This window comes from Pelodiscus sinensis, chromosome 6, assembly GCF_049634645.1.
Source record: "Pelodiscus sinensis isolate JC-2024 chromosome 6, ASM4963464v1, whole genome shotgun sequence".
Taxonomy (NCBI): Eukaryota; Metazoa; Chordata; order Testudines; family Trionychidae; genus Pelodiscus; species Pelodiscus sinensis.
This window is the reverse complement of record NC_134716.1, coordinates 109,123,788-109,148,548: the sequence shown is the minus strand read 5'-3', so window position 1 is coordinate 109,148,548 and position 24,761 is coordinate 109,123,788. Positions and strand designations below refer to the sequence as shown.

At 41.4% G+C, this 24,761-nt stretch overlaps 1 protein-coding gene across 3 annotated transcripts in view; it reads right to left on the bottom strand.

The window, feature by feature from the left end:
* Window positions 1–24,761, bottom strand: part of CCBE1 (collagen and calcium binding EGF domains 1) — a 189,283-nt gene that overhangs the window by 115,127 nt on the left and 49,395 nt on the right. The window contains exon 1 of one of the 3 annotated variants that reach the window (XM_014570203.3): window positions 12,869–12,963. The exons of the other annotated variants lie outside the window; for them this stretch is intronic. Coding sequence (XP_014425689.1) covers window positions 12,869–12,900 — 32 coding nt within the window. The 5' untranslated portion in view covers window positions 12,901–12,963. Of the gene's footprint in view, window positions 1–12,868; window positions 12,964–24,761 lie in introns of those variants that run through there. 3 annotated transcript variants of the gene reach the window in all.

Genomic DNA, 24,761 nt, shown 5'->3' with positions numbered 1-24,761 from the left:
TGTACTCTGTTCCATGGAAGCTCGTGATATCATCTATATTTTTTGTTAGTTTCTAAAGTGCTGCAGGACTATTTCATTGTTTTTTAAGTTTTTTCTGTTTCACTGGTGTAACCTGGAGTAACTTTAGTGAGGTCACTAGATTTACACCAAAGAAATTTAGCAGGTGTCAAAAAATACCCTCTGCAATGTGAAATACTTCCTTGTTCAAAAAAAATATATTCTGTGTGCTTTTTTCAACCTTTATGCATCAAATTTTGTTTTACTTTACCGCATGCTTAAAGAGGCTGTTGAGACATCTTATAACAAATTGTCTTCAAATAAAGTTGTACTTTCTTCACTCCTAAACGATATGTACCACATGTTGGCCTAGCCATGCATTCTTTGTGGCCAGCTAGTATTTGTAAAATTCTCAACCTCATATGATAGGATAACAAACAAGCCTTTGTGGAAGTAATTTCTATCCATGTGTAACTAAGTGTTTTGAAAACTAAACTAGTCAAAGTCTTGTAATTTTAAATATGGCTCACTTTTGTTGGACTTTCCCTGCTTTTTTATTTACTGCTAATAACATAACAAAGCTTTACAAAGACATATTTTGCATCCAAAATAGTAGCAAAATAACTAAATTGTTTTAGGAATTCTGGTTAAATTTACACCCGATTCATTCCTCCTGTCAGGAGGAGGGAGAACAGACAATGACCCTTGCTGTGACAATTTGTTTAAAACCGTGGTGTCCAACCAGTTCTGAAGCTCTACAGCGAACTAGCCACACCTAACCGGCCAATAGCCACATGTGGATAGTGGCTAGCATGTTGGACACGGGTTTAAAACTTATTAATTCTGGTTAATTGTACAAAATTGCTTTATTGCTGAATATTTCAATGTATATTGAATAACAGGGTTTGCGCCATGTATCTCCTGACTTGGGCTAGGCAGGGGATACAGAAACCATGAAGAGCCCTGAAGCACCTTAGATCTATGGGATGTCTGCAGAGCGTAGGACTGAAGCAACAGAAAAACCTGCAGCAAAACAAAAGGGGGTAGGAGAGGGAGTTAAGAGCTGCTCTTTAAAAGGCCCCTGCTCACCTTTTGACTACCAGATCTGCATAAGCCAAGGGGAGCTAGCAGCATGAGGCACAAGAAAGATAATCAGAGGTCCACAGACACAACAAGGAAAAGAAATCTGAGCTGGAGGAGTGGCATCCAAAAGAGGGGATTCAGGACCTCCAAAGGGAACTGACCAAATCCCAAAGAATGCACCAGAGTGCTGAGGCCTTTGGGAGAGAACTGTGGAAAAGTGTTTATTATTTTGCCTAGGTCTAGGTATCCCTTGTGTATTTGTGATTTGTCTATGAGGGAAGTGTGACAGATTTAGAAATTCCTCTGCAAAGTCTGTGCACTATTTTCTTCAACTATCACAAGCCACTAAGGCTATGTCTAGACTGCAGGCTTCTTTCGAAAGGGTTTTCGAAAGAACGCGGCTTGAGTCTGGACGCAGGGGAAGTTTTTTCGGGAAAAGGCTACTTTTCCCGAAAAAACCCCTGAGTCTGGACACGGCCTAAAAGGCTAATGCATAAACAAGAGTATTCACAGGGGTGAAGGTATAGAGACAGTGAAGTTGAGAAGTCAGTACTGGTCCTACGGGCCAAGGGCAGACCTTCCCTTGGCAGTGGTATCAGAGACACAATTCTGTGCCCAGGAACTGGGTCAAAGATGCCAGAGTCTGTGCCTGGACCTTGTGAAGATCCTGGAGCATTTACAATCACATGGCTCCAGCACATGGCTCCACACTAATGCTGAGAGACATTCTTCAGATGAATCGTTTATTCACCCAAAAAAGCAGGTTTTGCCCTCCTGAAAGTATTCTTGAATTTGACCCAATTAGTTTTAAATTAGCTTCAGAAAAGTAAAAGAGTGTGGCCATCAGATAGGCAAGTGTCCTGACCATAGGGCAAAAGGTAGGAGACTCATATTTGAATTCCCACACTCAGGCAGGTTGTTAAACCCATATTTCCCATCTGTCAGGTGAGTGCCTAAACACCAAGCTTTTGGCTAGTCTGCTCTCAATTTCTCCTACAGAAACTATTCCATCATTATTCATATTTAATTATTCACTGAGCAGCCACCTGGTGACTAAGGCACTCACCAGGGAGGTAGGAGACGGAGTCAAGTCTACCTCCTGAGTTGATCAGACAGAAAACATGAATCCACTGTTCCTTCTGACCAGATACATGCCTTAATCATCAGGCTAGAGAGTCATCCTCACTCCTTCTAGTTGGCCTAAACAAACCAAACCATCCTGTGGTTCAAACAATATATTAAAACAGTAGCTGGAGTAAAATTCATGCATATGCACAAAGACAGCTGGCCCAGTGCTGCACAAATTCTATATTCCTCTCTGATTTCCTATTTAACCACAAAAGGGTTCATTTAGGGATAGGCTTTGGGCCATGGAACACAGAGAGAGTATTTTAGTACATACTCTCTGTGCCACTCCAAATGTCATACAGCTTACTCTTGTTCCTGGGAGGAATAAAGTGCTTGGGGGCTTTCCATGGGCCTGTGCTCAAGTCAGAGTCCTGGTCTATATCAACACTAATTTTGCAGTAGTAACAAATCCCAGGGCTGGTTATTAGCAATGGAAACTCAACCCAGGACCTCTGGGTTTTAAAGTATGAGCCAGGAAGACTGTTTGACCCTTTTTGTGAGCCAAAACTAGCAAGTTTTCCAATCTCTATCAGCAGCCCAACAACCACTAGGTGGGGATGGAAGTCCAGGTCCAGAAAGGGACTAATGCACATAAAACCGATAGATAGGTTCTTAAGTGCTAGATTTTGGTATCATTGCAATCCACAAATCCCCTGCTCAGCTGCCACCTATCCCCTGTAAATACCTAAAGTCACTTGGTGCCTACATTTTCACTGCAGAAGTCCTACAGCTAGCCTATAGGCATCCTGAGTTTCTGCCTCTGGGACTGCACATTGCTGCTTAAGGCAGCCATCCATTAGCCATCTATTTCACACCTAAGCTCCTGCAGAATCCTCAGGCTAGCAGGAAATAGGCAAGGCAACACCAATCTTGTCTGTGGGGACCAATTCGGTGAGCATGCTCTAGAACACTCCGAGTTCCACCTAAAATGCTTAAGTTCTGGTGTGGATCCAGGTGAGAGTGCCACATGGTATGAGTGTGAGTTACACAAAATTGTGTAGGCGCAGTGTGACACATTCAACATGGCTCTTAGTTTGGCCTGTACAAAACAATTTTCTGACATAAGCCCACCAGTGATGTATATGAGATGTTCTCTGGTCAGTACTGACCCATTGTGACCGCTTTCTTTTTTCCCCTCGTGCTCTTCCCCAAAATTTTCTCTTAGACTCATATATTTTTTTTGTTCTGTTTTTTACATGTGGCCACGACAAATAAATAAAATATTCTGAAATCCCTAAGAGAGTCAAAGATTAAGGCACTGCTCAGTATGAGTAAATGTGGCAGAATAAGACCTTATCTTTGCAAAGAGGTCGCCCTGGTAACACATCCCATTATCATTCATGCAAACCACATTCCCTCCCACTTACGGTCACTGTGGCAGCTACAGCAAATGATTGCCTGGAAATACAGGATTGTGGATATGTGACTGTTTAATGCAATTTGACAGCTGGAAACAAGGAGTCAGCATCAAGTGACCAGGCATGTCCAGAGAGCACAGTTAGAGAGCCTCTACTTCAGGAGGTTGTTCATTTGAATTATAGAAGTGCGTTATGGCAAGGGAATTTTATTTGCAATAGTTAAAGATTTATATTAAAATGGGCAAAATGGGCTTTCTTCCTTTGATTATTATTTGGTGCCCAGAATACGCGTTGGGAATCGTAAAACTTGTTTTTACAGGAACTAAAGGAATTGCATTCATCTTAGGCTATTGCTCCTTATGCCTCGAAATTTTGCTTGGGAAAATGAAATATAGGAAAGGTGACTTTATTTTGAACAGAAAAAACTACAGGATGCCAGGAAGATAAGAGCTGTCTCTGGTTCATTGGAAGTGGGTCATAGGGCAACAGGTGGAATGAAAAGCCTCAAGCAGAAAAACCTTTAAGTCATGCTTCTTTAGAGGTTTCTTCAGGCAGGTTTAAATCACTGACTGTGTCACACAGCATTGGCCTTTGACTCACGCTGACTTCTGTCCTGGGGCACTTTACCACACAGGCTTTTGAGATTTTAGGCCTATAAAGCATCTACAAGATGTGCTCAGTTGAAAGTATTACTGCAAAACAACTTCCTTGAAGGACAGGGTTACAAAGGTTGAATCTAAAGCTTGATTACCCGGAGTCCCAACACTTCACAAGCTTTCTCTTAATGACTCAAGATCTACAATTTTACAGATTGGCATATAGTAGGCTACTTCAGAACAGTCTTGGCACAAAAATATTTAACTGAAATGAGACACTTGGACTAATTAGGCTTTTTAATAAACTAATTACGGATCATATGACTTACTAGGAACAAAATGTAGCTAGGATTTATTTAATCTTTTATGATTAAACCTCTTATAAATTCTAAACTTTCAAATTAAGCGCTCAGCTTTAGAGTTCAAATTAAACCATTTAAGTGGAGTCAAGTTACTCTTTGATGGGTCTCCATGCATGCTCTTAAATCTGATAATATCCGAGTAAATTGTGTCTCCAAATTACAACCGAGGAACAAGCAACATTTGCACTAGGGCTATATCTAGACTGCAGGCTTCTTTCGAAAGAGCCTCTTTCGAAAGAGAGCGTCTAGACTGCACGGAGAAATTTCGAAAAAGCGGCTTGCTTTTTCGAAAGAAAGCATCCAGTGAGTCTGGATGCTCTCTTTCGAAGAAGCCCTATTTACATTGAAGAACGCCTTCTTTCGAAAGAGGAACTTTCGAAAGAAGGCGTTCTTCCTCGTAAATTGAGGTTTACCGCCATCGAAAGAAAAGCCGCGTTCTTTCGAATTAATTTCGAAAGAACGCGGCTTGAGTCTGGACGCAGGGGAAGTTTTTTCGAAAAAAGGCTACTTTTTTCGAAAAAACCCCTGAGTCTGGACACAGCCTAGGTGTTCTGCACAATAAATACTGTCTTACTATCATTGTGATTACCTCTCTTTACAGAGCTGTAAGACGTTTCAGTGCATCAACAGTTGATTATTTATAGTACCCAAGGAAATGCTCACTTTTCAGATGTACTCAGACGGTTAATTTAACTCTCAGTTTTAACTAATTTTTTTCCACTGTTGGTCTGTGAGGAGGAGAGAAAGGAAGACTGTGTGCCCCAGGGGTTAAAGAAAGCCTCTGTTCCTAGCCCCTACCCCGCTTTACCTGCAACCAGGAGAAAAGGAAGGAGCTTGGCTCAGTTTGGGGCTGATTAGCAAGAAGGCAGGACCGGTCTAAGACAGTATTCCCCAACCTTTTGCAAGACTGGTAACATTATTTGCATATTTGCGTATTCATTAGGTGAAATGAATATGCAAATAAAATGTTTCCTATCAACTTAGCCCCAATCCAGCCCATTGCTCCCCAATGCCTAACACATTTTGACCCCCCAGCCCTACGCCCCATGCAACCTTTGACCCTTAACCTTTGACCCCTACAGCCCATGCCAACACCCTCTTGCCTCATGACCACACCATGCCCTCACCCAACACCCCTTTGTCCCCACCCCAGCCTTGCACTCCCCAGAGAAAGAGGCTTCGCCATCTAGGGAGCGTGGCCATTACTGCTGCTTGGGCAGGGGGAGCGACCATTGACAGGGCGGATGCACTCCCTCCTCCTTCACATCTCATCCCTCCCCAAGCATGTCTTGCACCCCCATGGGTGTGTGTGGGGGGGGACGGAGCCCTGGCTGGGCCACCATTACCAGAGAGGAAGGCGCCTCCTGCTCCACCTCCTCCTGCCACTGCCTCTGCCCTAGCACCGCGTGGGCAATCAAGGAGTACGGAGCCCAGGCCAGGCTGCTATTGCCAAGGGGAGGGAGGGAGGTGCCTCCTGCTTTGCCTCTTCCTGTCGTCACCTCAGCCCCAGCGCTGCTGGCAGCAAAATTGGCTGTGCAGGTGGGAGTGTGGGGGGGGGGGGGGGGAGGAGGGGAGCAAGGAGCCCTGTCTGGGCTGCTATTGCTGAGGGTGAAGGAGGGTGCCTCCTTCTTCATCTCCTCCTGCCACCACCTCAGTTCCAGCACAAAAATCAGCCACCACAGCTGCTGGAGCTGAGCCACTGCAAATAGCCAGTTTCAGCTCTGGCAGCCACTGTGGCCCAGCAGCCAGTGGTTCGCAGACCGGCACTAGTCCACAGACTGGCCGTTGGGAGCTACTGGTCTAAGAACATGAATCCGACCCTGTCCACTCAGCAGCCATGGGAGCAAGTAAGCTCTCACCCTACCCGTCTGTGAAAAGAGGGGAATGTACTGAGAAGTCCCAAGTAAGGAAAATATGGATTCTTGGGGCTGTGCCTCAAGTTTAAGAACTTGAACAGGGAGCGATTTGGAGTTCCTAGGCGAAGAGCACAGAGGACCGGGGGCCCTTTGCTTATTCAGCAGCCTAGCCACTAAGCTACTCATCTGCCAGGGACCAGGCCATATGATCCTTACTGTTTTCTGACCTAGCAAGAATTAGCAGGACAGCTAGCAGTTGCTCTGTTCCTCTCCCACATAGGAGTGTTATGTGACATCCATCACTTTTAGGAGGTGCCAGGAGGGGGATGCATAGTAAACAGCAAAGACTACTGCTGGGGAAGAGTTCCACTGTGGAAAAGGAGAATAGGCCATGAGATAAAATAAGTGCAACTTCATTCCAATTCAGTGTCACACTTCAACTTTAAATTTAAGAGGGTGGATACGGGGGGGAGGGAAGGGAACATTACTTCCAACTCTATTGGACACATTACAGTAGAGAATTCCAGAGCAGTGTTATGACTTTACTGAGCAACAACAGAGCACAGAGGTGCATTTTCATAAAGCTCACAAGTAAACGAGCTTATGAGCAAAGCTGAGACAATAACCAATTTTTAGGTTCCATGGTCACACTGAAAAATCTGAACAAAATTCAACCTGAATCAGACTGGTTTTTCTCACCAAAACTGGGGGGGAGGGAAGTGTTCAAGTCAATTTGAATTGACATTTTTAATATGAACCATTTTGCCTTTTTCAAAACAAAAAGTCCTCTTTGTCAGCTTTAATTTTTTGAAAATAATTCATTCTTAGCTACATGGTTTTGTGGAAAGCGTGAAATGTCAGCTAAATGCACCCAAAAACCTAAATACCAAAAAGCACATGAAAAGTACTCTCTTTTTATTTTTAAATCTCATTATTTACTAGGGCCCAACTAATTTTTAATGTTTGGGCTAGGCCTGCAATACAGAACAATGATGTTGAATGTGACACATAGCTAAGCACTGAGAACTTACAATATTTTCTGAATTAAGTGAATATGAAGAACAAATGAATAAAGCTTCTTTGGAATTACATCATGATCAATAAACATCCACTGTCTCCAGTCCTGTGCAACCTAACATTTGTGGAGTAAGTCATGTGACTGCACAGACCTCCTCTTCTGCAATGTTCTCCCATCCTATAATTCTGCCATATATAATACCATTTCTCCACTCTCATTGCTTTTTGCCCTTTATGTGAGTCCCTCTTAAAATTCTCCCCTAGTGCTAACCTGGCTCCTATTTCCACACATTTCCCTGAGTTTTTCTGAGAAAATAATAATACCACAGCTCCCATCTTCTTTCCTGTTCTTCATCAACACTCCATTTCAATGTAGTTTTCTCCTTCTCTCCTGATGCATAGGTTACCCTAACCAGCCCATCTTTTTCCAGGTATTAATTTCTCTCCCCTTCATTCTCATCCCTTCCTTCTTTCTCTTCTGTCCAGTTCTCCTCAAAATACAAACATATATCTTCTTCCCAGCCTCAGAAACTCTACCCTTGATTCTACCTCCCTTCTCAACCACCACGTCATCTTCCCTTCAAAACACAAACACTTTTTACAACCATTCTTCTTCTCCAACTTCACACTGAAAACCCTCCCTTCCACCCATTCATTTACCAGAATTTCTCTCATTAAGATCATGAATAACTTCTTTCTACCTAAATCGCAAGGTTTATATTCCATCTTCATCCATAGTTGCATCATTTGAGGCTGCTCCACTGTCCCCAATCAAAAGGCCAAATTCTATTCTGAACTATGGGTTCTCACTCAATTGAGTGACATATATGAAACATGTTGATGGTCTCAGTGATTCTTCATGAGAGAGATGGTGGTCATAGCAACTGCATAAGTACATCCAAAGGAACCTCCTTTTTTTTTTTTTTAAGAGTTGTGGATGATGTTTATTTAGGTGCCTGTGACAGATTGTCTCCTCCAGAGTGCAAACTGGGACTGTGCCTCTTCTAACCACCCACCCACTGGCTTTGCTCACACTACTTTGTTGGAGATTCATATCCAGTCTCACCAGGCCCTCTCATCACCCAACAGGACAGCAGGTGATGTGACACTCAAACTAAGCTACCCACGTGCTTACCTATGCCACTAAAAGACAAGAGGAGAGGCCAGCCAATGTCCTAGATGCCCAGGCTGGCACCTTCTGCTAGAGTATAAACCCAGAATTATATCATCTTACTCTGAACACTTATCTGTATAATGTAAGCTAATAAATAGTTCACTCTCCCCCGATGTGGGAAAGATACATAACAAGCTGAGATTTTTCCCTAGACTTTTCACTCAAAGGCACATTCGGTTAGCTAAAGCACAAAACAATCTTATTAACTACAAAAGATAGAATTTAAGTGATTATAAGTTTTATGGGAAAATACAGGTACCCAAAATGGAGTTCAATACTATGTGATCTAGTCACATGCCCTTGCTGAGTCATGGTAGCCATTACTTACAGGCTGGCTGAAACATTTACAGCAAGGCTAAGATTTTGCACAACCCAATGTCTTAGCTGATGAGCCATTAGCATTGTCTAATTTCAATATGCTTGTACCTGAAAGGTTAGCTGTGGGTGTTTTTCAGAGTAAACTCATTTAAAATACATATCCATATTCAATATTCATAACTTCAGATACAATAATGATACATGCATACAAACAGGATAATCATATTAATCAAATCATAGCTTTTACAATGACACCTTACATCACCCATCTTGTACAAAGTGCATCATAATCTTGTCATAATTACATCATAATCACATAACTGTGAAGACTGTGGGGTGTAGTGTCACAGTGCCTCAATATGATTTTTGGCAAATAACTTAAAGCATCAGATTTGAATAACTTGGCTCTAGTTCCTGCTCACACAACAGCATTTCTCACACATGTTCTTTCAAAATGCCAGTGAAAATACTTTTATTCAACTTTCTCCTTTAAGAAACAGGAGTGTTGGAGATTATAAAGCTAGAATTTCTCCATAAGTGAAAATTAAATATATGCAATTTTTGCAGGGAAAAATGATCTGCATTAAACACAAAGCTACCGAGGAGATAGAATTATGCTACAGTTTTCATTTTGGTTTACATATGAATTTCTGCTACATGGACAATTGAAATTTAATACCGGGAGCAAATAGAGCACCAAGATAATTAACAATTGGGTTTAACACATAGGTCTTAATTCATCAAGATATTTAAACACATGCATAACTTCAAATTCATAGGTAGCCCTACTGATTCAGTTTACTTGGGGACTGTAGTCAGAACTCAAGAATTAAAATTAGCCACATGCTTAAGTATCTAGCAGAATAACTAGGCACTCTTAAATATCATTAAACAGAGAACAACTGAATTCAAGACAGACTTGGCTAGAGATAAGATAAAAAACTACGATGCCTATAGGCAACATAGAGGTTGCATTTCTCATTATATATGCCATTTTCCTCAGCATCAGTAACACTGAGGGTAAACATTTTTAAAAAACAATCTGAATTTGCATTAGAATTACTGCACAATTGGTCATTATTAACTTCCTAGGATTTGCCTGCAATAGAATTAGTAGATTGTCTAATGGATGTAATCTTATCCAAAAGTAATGGGGCAGCTAAACTGTCACAAAAATTATCAAAGTTAAAATAAGTGGTACATTTGACAGGAGGATTAAGAATCGATTTGTAGGCTTAGCTAACTGCCTGGGATTAACAAGTATTTTTGGCAATATCTCCGTGGAAAGTTGATCTTGCAACTCAAGACCATGTCAAATTTTTTTTCAAAATTGCATTGTGGATGTGAGACCAAGATTTACATCTTCACAATCAGCCAGTTTTCATTGCTTACTTTACAAATCTCTTACATTGGTATGATATTATACAGAGGTGTTATATAAAACACATACTAATAACTAATGGTTCTGAACTTGAAGTCATTACTCAGAAAAATGTCACTGAAAAAGTTAATAAGGACGTTGGAGAATTTTCCAATAATACATCAAAGATCTCAACATGAGCCAAATTCTATCGTTGACCGCACCTCAGATTTATATTCATATAATTAAGAAAAAATGCCCCTACTTATCTGGGATATGCGCATTCTGTCTGTCAGGCCAGCCATACTATCAGGCTGTCTGTGAAAAAAGGGGCCACAAAACATCCAGCATGGAAACATGGCCATAGACCAAAGCCAAATAACTAATTACACACTTTATAAGCCATATTAAAAATGCAACAAAGACTATATACATTCAGGGTTTACTTCATTAAACTAGAGATATGATGCCACTGAAATCTATTCTAGAAAGAATCATGGTTCTTTTTCCTGTAATAGAAGATTTTTGCATTATCGGTTATGGTAGAACATAGTCTCTGCCTGTCCTCGCTGAAAGTAATTTCAATGCAGCTCTGTATATTTAATCGTGCTAGTTTTACTCTTAGTGGTCTATTCTTCCCTCACCTGCATGGCATGTTTTTTTATGGAAAAATATAGGCATACTGATTTTTTTTTGGGGGGGGGGGGCTTGTTATAGGAACATAACAGTTAGGGGAACTACAGGAAATTATTTGAAATATCTCTGTCTATTAAAATATATTGAAAAAATGAAATATCCCTGAAACCATGATTTTAACAGTGATATCATTTGTTCTATAATCAAGAAAAAGCAAAAAATATATTTAAAATTGCTAAGTCCAAGATGGGTTCAGGGATACTAAATTTTTAAAACTGATTATTTTGCATCTTTTAGGAATTTACAATTTTGACCTTTAACCTAATCTACCAATTTCTTTAAATAGTTATTTTGAGTCATCAAGAGCTGAGAAGGTTCCTGTGTAAAATACACGATTTAATATCAAATGTTTTCATGTTCTCCTATCTCAAAGACCCAGTGCAGGCAAAGACCCAGGACTAGAAAGACCTATGTTGGAATGGACAAAGGGCAAACAACAGATTTCTGGAAAATGGGCTGTGGGTGCCAGTACAAACCTGTGGTGTGAGCTTTGCTGGACTGCAGCTGCTTCTTGGTGCCTGTTTTGACAATCAAGTATAAATGGTTTTGGGAGTAAGGCTGTAGGCAGATGGAGACGGCTTAAAGAAGAAGAGTTCTGAACTGCAAAAGCTAGATAATGAATAACTGGGGCTATAGAGCTGGTCTTGCTCTCTAGATACACACTTTGGCTGCGTCTACACTGGCATGATTTTGCGCAAATGCTTTTAACAGAAAAGTTTTTCCGTTAAAAGTATTTGCACAAGAGAGCATCTATTCTGGCATGTGCTTTTGCACAAAAGCATCCGTGCCAGTGTAGACGCTCTCTTGAGCAAGAAAGTTCCAATGGCCATTTTAGCCATCGGGCTTTCTTGCACAAGAAATTAATGTTGCCTGTCTACACTGGCCTCTTGCGCAAGAGGGCTTATCCCTGAGCAGGAGCATCAGAGTATTTGCGCAAGCAGCACTGATTTTGTACATTACAACATCAGTGTTCGTGCGCAAATACTCGCAGCCAGTGTAGACAGGCGGCAAGATTTTGCGCAAAATCTTGCCAATGTAGACACAGCCTTTGGGTTTTCCTAATTTAAAATCTATTATAGTTATGGCTATTATGTATTTTCTAGCTATGACATATTTATGGTTTCACATTCCCAAAGACTCTTGAGTGCTTGTGAGTGGGGAAGAGCCACACATAAAGATGCACATGGGGTTAATATTTTAAGTTCCCCAAACCAGGGAATGGATAAGGTTTGAGATAGGGGGTCCAAGACAATTTTATTTATCTTAGAAGGTATCTCTGTACAGCACTGAAGTGACAATGTACAATAAGACCTGGCTAATGAGACCTGGCATAAGGGTTAAAAATCACACCATTGTGTTATGAAAACTATCTTGTGATTGCTTCCATAGAAAAATAGCATTACAATATATAATGTACGTTTAGCTGTCTTTTAATGTAGCAGATGGAAACAAGGAGAGAAGGCACTCTGTGACCAGTCTGCTCTTTGTAGAACGCTATAGAGATTTCCATACAATCTCTAATTCACTGTCCGAACCCGGATAGCCACACTTACCAGATGCTTCAGAGAAGGTCCTGAAACCCAGTAATGAGTAATGTGGGAGTCAAGTGCCTATCTGCCTATCGGTTAAGCTTCTTCCTAACCTCCTCAGTTAGTGGGTGTCCATGACTTTAAATATCAGGTTTAAATCTTATGTAAAGTAACTGTGAATGTTGTCAGCCTCCATCTAGAAGTCCAGCCCTTTTTCTGAATTCTGCTTAGCTCTTTGCCTCAAGGATACTTTGTAGCAATGAGTTCCACCATTTAATTGTGTGTTGTATAAAGCAGTAATTCCTTTTTATCAGATTTTAAATTGTTGCCTTCAGGGTCACTGAATGTCCCCCTCGTTCTCGTTATTAAGTCCATAGTTTGGAAAACTTCTTACCTTGGATTGTGCCCAGCTCCTGAAATTCCCATTCAGGAAGCTATTGCTGTGATTTTTCTTCTCTTGGCTGATTGCAGGGAGAGGGATGTTAGAAGTTTGAGCTGCCTTAAAATGTAACTCAAAACTTCTCAGATGCAGCATATGACGCAAAACACATTCCATGCATGGCTTGTCTGAATTTTACTGTTTAGAACAAGTTCAAAATAAGGTACTGAAAGTTATGCTATTACAATAGGATTTACAAGGAGATGTATTCCTTTTAAATAGATTTGTAATAAAGTGGACTAAAAAAAAATCCTAAAATACTCTATCTGCTCTCTACAGTTTCCAACATTATGTATGCATAATATAATGTTTGTATAACTGTTTTATTTTTTTATCCATTACACATAGCTACTGTTTATCTTAACAGAAGTTCTCAGCAATAAAACACGACGGAAATAGAAAAATGACTCTGTATCACTCTGTGTACACATCTTGCTAGTTTCCCAGAGGATGAGGAAATGTCATTACACCACAGTTTTTTAAAAAAAGATAGCATACTAAGACATTTGTGGTTTCCTAAAAGGATAGAAATTTGTACAAAACTGCAAATGCAGAGTCAGAGTGTGGCTATAGAAAATCATTTCACTCCATGAAACAGTGGGATGTGATAATGTTGTAAATACATGTTGTTTAGTGATCATGAAACACCATTAAATATGAGCACTGCTGTGAAACCTACTTTCACTCAGCCTTCTCTCACTTTTACTTGTTTAGGAGGCAATTAGATTTTAAAAAGCTGCATCTGATTATACAAGTTGGTTTTGTGAGAACACACGGCATTTACAGAAAAAAATCTTGTTTTACCATTGTAAAGTGTAACACGCCAACAAAAAATAGCAAACAAGAGCCAGGAGTTTTAATAGGAAAAACGACTGGCCTTCTGCATCTGGGATTGGAGACCAAGACCGTAAAAGAGTGGGTTGGTTTTAACTCCATCCCTAGTGTACAAAAGTCCACATTGCAAAAGCACTACAAATACCATAATTTGACCCAAATGACAGGTCAGTGCCTGAACAAGCACAAAGGCTGAATCACCTCTCTCACTTGGAGAGAGGGTGGTCCATCCAGGTCAAGACTCAGGTCAGCAGATAGGCAATTTAAGGAGGTGTGCAGCTGCCTGCTCACAATGCATGGCCAAAGTGTTTCAAATACCCAGTTACTCCAGCTCTTTATGAAAAATCATCCAAAATGCAAGAGACATTAAGGGGCTGATCCAAAGACCACTGAAGTGAATGAAAAGTCTCCCACGGACTATAAGCAGCTTTGGATCAGGCTCAAATATAACACGGGGGCTTGCCAAAATACATTGTATAATACTTATTTCTTTAAAAAGTCTATAGTATTTTCTAGTTAGACTTTAATAAGTACTCATCCAAGATATTTTGCATGATGCACTATTAATGTGCCATTTATAAATGGACTAATTTTTTTAAATCTGAAAAAAAGCCTGTGCCCATTTTATTTAGCAAGTGTTTACTAAAACTACAGACATTCACTAAGTGTAATGTTCCAACCACAGCACACTCCAGGGGCCGAGCAAACCAAACTGAGCAGAGTCAGCCAAAAGTATGTGTTCCCAACTCCTCAACAACCTCTGTCTGCACGCAAAGAGAAGACTGGATAAATTAATCAAAAAGGACAGAGGGACAGGTCAGTAGTATCTTAATTTTCTGCATCTTACGCTGGAGCCTAACCTGTAGTTCTTGTATATGCAAAACTCCCACTGCAATCAATGGATGAGGAACTGTGGCTGTGGTGAACGAATTGAATCGAGAGTCAAGTGACTTCTGTTCCACTTGCAACTCTTCCGCAAAGTTCCCATATAACTTTGGGCAAATCACTAGGGGTCTTTATATTGTCTTCGGTAGTCTTTGGATAGGGTCTTTCATTTCTGGATGCCTTACTTTCTCCTCTATAAAATGGAGATACCCCAACCCAGGCACTATGAGAATGAATTTATTCATGTTCGTGATGTGTTCATGTACTATGGTGACAGGACACCATATTGATGGCACTGAAAAACTACCATTCTATTTCTGCCTTTTCAAACCAGAGCATCTTATACACAATGGCTATGTCTACACCGGCGGGTTCTTGTACCAGAAATATGCAAATGAGGCTAAGTGTGGAATATTGCCATCATTCCTGAAAATAATCAGCGTACCGGCATTGCGCAAGAGGGTTTTTCTTGCGCAAGAAGGGGCAGTGTAGACAGCTCCTTCCGGTGCAAGAGCCTCTTCCGCAAAAATGGAGGCTCATTAGGAATGCAAATGAGGCTCGGCGATATTCCACACAGCCTCATTTGCATATTTCTGGTGCAAGAACCCGCCAGTGTAAACATAGCCAATTAGTCAGAGAAAATGGTTTTTGTCTTTTTTTTTTAATTTAAAAAAATCCTATAGTTAATAATAAAAGCAGTAAAATACCTTGCAGAAACCAAGGGTTGCAAAGTTGAGAGGTACAGTAGGTGCAAAGTCAGTAGAATTGTGCTTTTTTTGATGTTTCAGTTTCTCAGTTAAGACATTCAGTTTCCTCCTTGTTTTCCCAAATACTGAACTTCAGAAAATGGACATGCTGAAATGAAGCAATCTTAGAAAAAATATCTCCATCTTTAATATTAAAAAAAAAATCACCAAGCCTCAAATAAATCTCTCTGCAGAAAAGCTGTAAAATCATTTTGTACCTTTTTCTTGAGCCAACAATGAGTCAAAGTCACTGACTGACTATGTTTCATCTACCACACAAAAAGGTCTTCCAGAGTTGCACTAATTCTGTGGTCTGACATTCTAAAACGTGCTGTTTTCAACTATGGTGAAATCTCATAAGAATTACCTTCACGATACTGCAATTTTCTAATTCTGTTCTAATCTCACTTACCTAAAAAGTTCCAAGGCCACACTCTCATGTATGCAGTAAATGCAGCACACAGTATCATTTGGGCCCCATTTTAGGAGACTACGCACATGCTAAAAGTGCCCTGTTGAATCAACACCACAGTGAGATAAAACTACCATACAGCTCCAATATCTGAACACATAATTAAGTTCATGGAGTAAAATACAGTGACCAATATTTTTGGTTTCCAAAGTCATATGTGGAACTTGGCCAAAGTATTAATGGTGTAAGCAAAACTAAATTATTGTTAAACCCCCATTAAAAATTCCTTTGATTTTTATTATATGGTCTTAAACCATATGCTTATAAACCACATGTAAAGCATATGAAATGTTTTTAATTTTTACTCTTGATAAAGTGTGTGACTTTAAAACATTAGCTGTTTAAGTTTATTCGACTTGCTTATATTTCACAAGTGTTTTTTTTTTAAAAGGGATTAACTTTAATCACATGATTGTTAAATGCTATTGTTTGGGAGTTTTCTATTTTCAATTAAACGACAATCAATAACTCTTACAATTATAAACATCAGATCATAACCTCAAAGTCTGCTTTAAGGAGGCAATATATCCTCTAAAACATTTCCGCTGTGTGGTCTGAATGCTAAAACTTCACTGGCAGAATGTCAGCAAAAGCTCAAGTAATTCTAGTTTTTATCCCACAATAAATATCACTCTTCAGCTTTCCTTCTCGGAACAAATCAATACTAAAGCTTTGTCAGCACTTACAAATCTGCATTGATAACAGTCCTTAACCATCCAACTGTTTTCAACACCAGTTGATGGGGCAGTGTTGATGGTAACAAGTTGTTGGCACCCATTGTCACAGAGAGCCAGTTTTTAAGTGACGACAAAATCTAAACATGTCTGCTCAGACAGAAACATAAATTATTCAGCCTCAGTTGTCCTTTGTTCAAGACCATCCTTTTAATTGGAGTGTCCTGTAAATCCTGGGGAACACCTTTGCCTTGATGTTTACACCTGTGGCACTTTGGTGGGTTATTCTGATATCCCCATCTTAGGACCTATTCCTCACAAGATAAATGTCTCCCATAACAGCCTGTTAGCACAACACTTCTAGGGCCAAAGTAAGCTAGAGCAGCAATGGCTACATACTACATTGTGCTCATTACCTCTGCCCAACTTGTGTGCAGTAGGATGTACCCCTGCCACATAGCTGGGGAGCAGAAAGTTCAGAAGATGGGACAAAGGACGTAAGGATAAAGAGCAGATGCTCTCTATGCAGTACAATTGAACTGGTCATTACTGCTAAGCGGCCATTTGGGAGCCTAGCAGTTACTCTTGACTTATGGTAAGCGTTAAGTGCTGCACAGCTATCTCTGATGGGTTTACATATAGCACACCCTTCAGACCAAGGAAATGCCCCGCACAGAACAAGGACATCAACCTGATGCATTTGTAACTGTTGGTCAATACTGCTTTTCAATGGTATCCACTGTGATGTCACATCTGAGGCCAGATTTAAGCAACCTTTGTCCACTCCATGTGCATTTTTCTGTTTTAATTAAAAAGAAGCCTATTACCGTATTTTCCGGCGTATAGGGCGACTGGGCGTATAAGACGACCCCCTATCTTTTTAATTAAAAGATAGGGTTTCATCTTATACCCCAGCGCCCCTCCGCCTCCTTTGCTCCCGGTGTCCCTGGTCTGCTGGAGATGGTCCCCAGCAGACCAGAGGCACCGGGAGCAAAGCCGCCAGGAGCGCCTGGGCTGCCCCGCCCCCCCCCCCCCCCCCCGCCGGAGCCCCTCCGCGGCTTTGAAAGCCTCGGGGGAAGCCGGCGGCGGGGCATCCCAGGCGCGCATGGGCTGCCCCCCCTCCGGAGCCCCTCCGCGCCGTCGCGGAGGGGCTCCGGAGGGGGGGCAGCCCATGCGCGCCTGGGATGCCCCGCCGCCGGCTTCCCCCGAGGCTTTCAAAGCCGCGGAGGGGCTCCGGCGGGGGGGCAGCCCATGCGCGCCTGGGATGCCCCGCCGCCGGCTTCCCCTGAGGCTTTCAAAGCCGCGGAGGGGCTCCGGTGGCGGGGCATCCGGCGTACAAGACGACCCCCGATTTTTGGGGGATGTTTTTTAACTTCAGAGGTCGTCTTGTACGCCGGAATATACGGTAGTAATTTTTGTATCTGGGAGCACTGCACTCAATTATTCTTCCAACTCCATATGGAATTCTCTCATACATATCTATTCATTCAAACAAAGCAGAGTCATTCCCAAGTCCCAATGCCCTGTTCTACAACTGATTAACCCAGGCAATTTTTTACTTAACATGTCAGTCAAATATCAAAAATATGAGTGAGCAGTATGGAGAAGTTTCCACTTGCACTATATTACAAATAGGAAGTTCTAAATTACGTATACCTGATGCAAAAGGACACTAGTGTAAATTCTGCCCATATAACCTTCATGCCCCTTCAGTGTTTACAGTATTACAAAAACATCTCTCTCGCTCTCACTCTCACGTACACACATTAGCAGTACAACTGACATTTATGCTGTACTCAATGCAGCATTTTGTGATATAGGTCCTACAAATCAGTGGAGAGGGAAGCTGGACCTTTTAGACACAAACATTGCTTTTCAAATTAAATATATTAGTGCTAAGATCTGAGTTATCACACTACAGAGAAATGTATGTCACTCCTCTGTTTTTCAGGTCTGTTAGGTCACCTGATTGTACCAGGACTGTACTACTAGCTTGTGTTTGTAACATGCCTCTTGGCTCATTGACATAAATATACACCATTTTTGTAAACTGAACTCACACTTTAAATTTATCTCCATTATGATGCATTACAAAGTTTACAAGAGTAGTTTAGGCAGTGGCTGTTGTATATTGACGGAAATTCATTGATGGACCTGTGCGTCTTTATTTGGATATCATACAAAGTCCTTGCTGGCACAGAAGAAAACTTCATCCCACTTGGCTAATCCCAGAGGTTTTTTTAAAAAAAAGTACTTTATTAATTTATATATATAGTGCTGAGTTTATTTTTACTGATTTGGATTTAAAATACACATTTGAATCATAATAAAACAAATATTTTTAAAAACATCACAGTGCTTGCCTGTGCTTCACTCTGTCTTCAAATAATAAGAAAAAAAAATCAGTGCAAGATTACATCTGTCACAGGTTAAAATACTGTTTCATGTCTCATTGTAATAGGTGCATTAGTTATGGATATTGGGAATTGCCACAAATCTCTATACTGTTTAACCCCAGTAATAGATTTTGACATTTGGATCTCTGATTTAGTTGACAGATGTGTTCAATCACATGTATTCTCAGACTAATCCATGCACTCAGGAGACTAAAGAACACAAATTATTCCAAAACTTTTCCCTCCAGAGTTCCCTTTTCCAGGTGGCTCCAAGCAAATAAATGTTTCTTATGGTCTTCCCTTATTTTTCCTCACGTTGTATTACTCAGGAGATGTTCACCAAGACAAGAGCACAAGACTTGGACATACTATTGAGACCTGAATTAAATACAGATGCTGTTACTAACCCATAATAAGTAAATAGACAAACATAGGCATCTAGACAGTTGTGTGTACCTCCCTTTTTAAGATGGCACATTGAATATGTATTTTTATTTTTTCTTAAATTAGAGATCATAATTCCATAACACAAAACTGATTTGAATCAATATACTTCACGCAGCAGCACCACCAAAAATCAGGCCACATTTTCCAAATTGCTGTTGTGTCCAGATAAAAACTGCCCGATTTTTAAAGGTGCTGTGAGCATGCACAGCTGCTGCTGAAGTAAATCAGAATGGCAGGTACTCAGTACCTCAAACAAATTAAATATTTATTTGTTTTATTTTAGAAATCCAACGTTTTGAAACATTGACTCCCAGTGTGCACTCTTCATAAAGTTCTAACTCTCTGTGAGCACACTCCAAGATGTGTTACCCACAACTATTTTGTCCTCACTTCTCTATTTGATTAATAGTTTTGGAAGCCAGAAGGAACTACTATGATCATTTAGTCTGAATGCCTACATACCACAGGCTGAAGAACATCACTGAGTAATTTCCATCAGTGGTTAGAAATACTCTTCCGTAATATTCACTCATTGATAGACACGAACTATTTACGTTACTGAGTAGCCATGTGATTACATTGCTGCAAAATCCTTCTTTGCCCTAACCACTCATCTCACAGTTAGTCATTACCTCCTATTGTGTTATGTCTCCAATTTAGTTCAAAAGCTCTGACTGTCTTCTGTGAAGTAAGTAGAATGCCTGTGTGCATTGTCAAGGACCAATGTGCTAACTTTACTAAAACTGAGGAGCATTACTCTGTGAGAAGTGTCATTAAATCAATAGAAGGGGGGCAGAAACAGGCCAAAATTATATTTTTACTCCAGTATTTGTAATGGAAGCCTTAACTTCTAACAGAAGAAAAAATCACTTTTGAATCATATGTTATATCTCAGTTTAAGTACACTGCTTCAGACTACATTTTCCCCAGGATTTGTTTACTTTGACTTTATTTCTCCATGAAATAGTAAGGCTCTCTTCTCATCAGAAAATATTCCACAATTATGCAATTTCTGTGCAGTAGCCTCTGCTCCTGGCTACTGATTCAGCTCAAAATTATCTATCCTTGCAGAACTTAAAAAAACAAAACAAACAAACAAAGGTGTCTTGTGGCACCTTAGAGACTTAACAGATTTATTAGGGCATAAAGTGTTATGGGTAAAGCTGATGCCCAAATAAAACTGTAAATCTCTAAGGTGCCACAGTACTCCTCCTTGTTTTGACAGATACAGACTAACGTGGTTACCCCTTGAGACTTTTATTTTAAAGTTAACTTTCCATAACTATGACTTGGGAACACAGACACATGGAGAGGTTCCAGGAAGCAGCAAGCTTATTTGAATGGATTAGCAATCCTAATTAGGATTCTTGGTATCCTGTAGAATAGACAGGATGTATTTTCCTTCTTTGTGCCCTTAAGCAAACTAAGAACCTGACCCATCAGCCCTCCGGACACACCATTTATGTGTGTGAGAGATAATGCTCCTTTCCCCAGAGTATCAGATTACCTCTGGCATCAGTCAAACTCTTCATATCGCTAGCAAGCTCTCCATTCTCACCCATCACTTCATTTTCAGCTTTAATTGACGTTAACTGCTGCTTCCTCTGTTACTCCAATTTTATGGATCACTGCAGAGTCAGGCTCCAGGTCATTCCAACTGCACCACAAAAGGTCCACGTTACTACTCAGTGAACTAGAATCTGTGACCATCCCTGAACAGGGAACAGACCAACTGAACATCTCATTTTTCTCAGGGGAGAAAAACTCAGAGCAAATACCCACAGGTTTTGAGCTGAGTTGAACTGGCAGCATATAGGTAAAATGCTCTCTTTTGTTTTGCTTGTGTCCTGAGCCATCCAGTCCCCAAATTGTTACATTTGGTAACTCAAATGAAGGACAAAGTTCTAATCTTTTTCACTCTTTCACTCACATCTATACAAGCAATTTCTCGTGATATAATTAACATTTGTTCTGTGCAATATAGATACAGATTTTTGTAAAGAGATCCCCAGCGGCAATGATTAGAAGAATATAGCCCAAATACTACATCCTTCCTTCCAATGGACATTGTCAAGTAACAGAGGGGTAGCCATGTTAGTCTGTAACTTTAAAAAAAAATGAGTAGTTCTGTAGCACCTTGGTGACAAAAATATAGTATCATGAACTTTCGTGGGCAAAACCCACTGAGGAAGTGGGTTTTGCCCACGAAAACTCATGATACTGTATTTATGCATTTGTTAGTCTCTAAGATGCCACAGGATTACTCATTTTTTTATTGTCAAGTAACATCATTTCCAAGAATTTATGCACATGAATGACGTTAAAGTGCTATCTCTTTTTAGCATTTAAACATTCCACAAAAATGTAACATGATTTAGGAACACAACAAAAAAATCTGACATTTTAAAAAGGGACATCATCCTTTTTGTATAGAGAAGAATCATTTCAGAGGAAAATGTAATACAGTACAGGCAGTCCCCGGGTTACATGGGTCCGACTTACATCGGATCCCTACTTACAAACGGGGTGAGGCAACCCCGCGCTAGCTGCTTCCCCCCAGCAGACGAGGGAGATGCAAAGCTAGGCCCCTCCCCCCCCCCCCCCCAGCAGACCAGGGAGATGCGGCTTTTCTCAGCAGACTCCTCAGCTTGAGAATAAAGGACTGAGGGAAGTGAGGTGTGGGAGAATAAAACTGAGCCCTGGAGAAATGTTTGGCTAGAGTTTCCCCTACAATATGTACCAGTTCTGACTTACATACAAATTCAACTTAAGAACAAACCTACAGTCCCTATCTTGTACGTAACCCGGGGACTGCCTGGATCTGGTTTAAGGCCATGTCTACACTCCAAACTTTGGTTGAAACTTGACAAATTTCTTCAGCATAAATCTGCTGCAGTTAGCTCTTGTACATGTCCATACTTGACTCTTTGCATCATACCCACCAGAAGAGCTCATGTTGCTGCAGAGAGTGAAGCAGCTTGGGTAGACATCTGTGATGGGGTGGCAAACCCCCTACCACTGAGGCTTGCCAGCCCCTGCACTCAACCCTGGGGAGAGAAAGCCATCACTGGCAAGAGAGCCGCCCTGGGACCGCGACAATGCAGAGCCTGCTCAGCCGTGGCACGCAGCACATGCGCGCGACCCACGCCAACGGCTACGTGCCCCAGCGTGAAGGTCAGGGCTTCAGGCAGAAGGGGGCAGGGCTCACTTAGTGCTGCTGGGAGAAACCACAAATCCCCCAGGAGAGTGTCATGCATCCCCAAGGCAGTGCTCCATGCTGCCCAAAGCGTGCCACACAGCACTCTGAAACCCCTGGCCCTTTACATCACTGCTGGACACTGCTACCTCTGGGCCCTTGTGTATTGCCAACCCCCACGGCCATTACTCCCTTTGCCTCCCCTGTCGGCAGGCCTGAGGGTGCTCCGACTTACTACTTTCAAGAACAAACTAAAGACCTGCCCAAAATCCTCAAGAAAAAGGATGGTTCACTAGTTAGGGCACTAGCCTTGGCCTCGTGATACCTACCTTCAATTCTCTATAGGGTTGCCACTCCTCCAGGATTGGCCTGGAGTGTCCAAGTATTAACAATTAATCTTTAATTAAAGATTAGGCCATGTGAGTAAATCTCCAGGAACGCGTCCAAACAAAATTGACAACCCTAATTCCCTACTCTGACAAAGATTTCCCGTGTGTTATGGGTTGTTTCATAAAGGGCCTGTTTTCCCTGCAAAGTTAGCTCAAGGAGCAATTTGAGTGTTGTCCCTACCCTGGCTTCTGTCCACACCCAGACATGTTCTAGATTGAGCTCATCAGTGCTTGAAATGCAAGAGAGCTAGCCTGTAAGGGGGTGTGGATTGGAGCTCTAGTGCTGCAGATGTGTGTGTGGGGGGGTGGGGGAGCTGCAGCTGCCTCAGTTAGCCCACTTCACCCGTTGCAACTCTAGTCACCCAGTGCTGCTAAGGAGACCACTGAGGAGACATTCTGCAGTGAGGCCTCTTGAAGGCCATATCTACACTACCACGTTTGGTCGATGGAACTTATGCACATATATTGCACAGGAGCTGAACACTTCGGTGCTTCCCTCAGCACTGCACGTGTGGTTGCATGGATGGAAGACATACACACATTCCAGGCCTGCAAGCATATTCTGGGGCACAGAACTGTGATGTTCAGCAATATGCGGGATTATAGGGGATAAATCAGAAGCACTGGGATTCCCAAACTACAGTGGGGCAAGACACAACGCACATATCCTCACTCTGACACCTCCCAACCTTGCTAGTGGATACAGGGAATAAGTACTCAGAGACAGCAATCAACAGGGAAACTGTTAGGAAAAGCACAGGCATCCCCATGATTATAAAATATGCCTACAGAAAATACTGGCATGCTATGTCTAAAGCGATGTTTGTAAAGAACACATAAAACAAACATTACTCTAGATCTATATACACACACACACCAGGTTTTCAAACCAAACTGGCAAACTCCCTACTGCAGTTACAAGCCAGACATATAATTGAATTTGTTTACACCAAGCCCATGTTAACAACGTGTGATGGATTCAGGCCCCCTTTGGTGCTGTCACCCGATGTGCTGAGACTCCGCTGAGACAGTTTTCCCTGCCAGTTCCCTGTCTTGTTGAGGCAGACACACTAGCCTGCTGCAGCACAGACAACGGATCTGGCCAATTCCCAAGGGTGCAGACACACTGAAAGCAGAGCAGTGCAAGACCTTTTCCCAGCACTGAAATACACAGCTCCTCTGGGAGCCGAACTCTAGATAAATCCGTCTCATGCTGTACAGAGATCTGTACAGGATTAGCTCATGACATTCATCCTCTTTCTCAACGTAGAGAGAAATATGCACAGACTCCTTGTTGCCACCTCCCCCGGTAACAAATATTTATACTAGGTTTATTAATGAATAGAAGTAACTTTATTAAGTATAAGAAGATAGGATTTAAGTGATCATAAAAGATAGCATACAGAACGTAGGTTATTAAGCAAAATGAAACTGAACATCAAGCTAATCTTAATACATTAAGGGAATGAGTTACATGTAATAGCTCACCCTCAAAGTTGTTCTAATAAATTTCTTTCACAGACTTGGCCCAATACTTCCTCTTGTTCAGTCTTAGATGTTGCCAGCAGTCACTTTGGGTGGGACAGCCGGGGAGAGCTGATGATGTAGATTATTGCCTCACTTCCCATCCTTACCTATGTTTTGCAAAAGATGGGAATCCTTTGTGTTCAGTCTAAACTTTCCCTCTCTGCCCCTTTGGAAAAATACAACATCCAAGAAGGATCCAAACCTCAGGAGACATGGCCACATGACTTGGTACAACCCTCCTCCCAGGATGACAGGAAAAACAAGTCTATTCACATTGTCCTG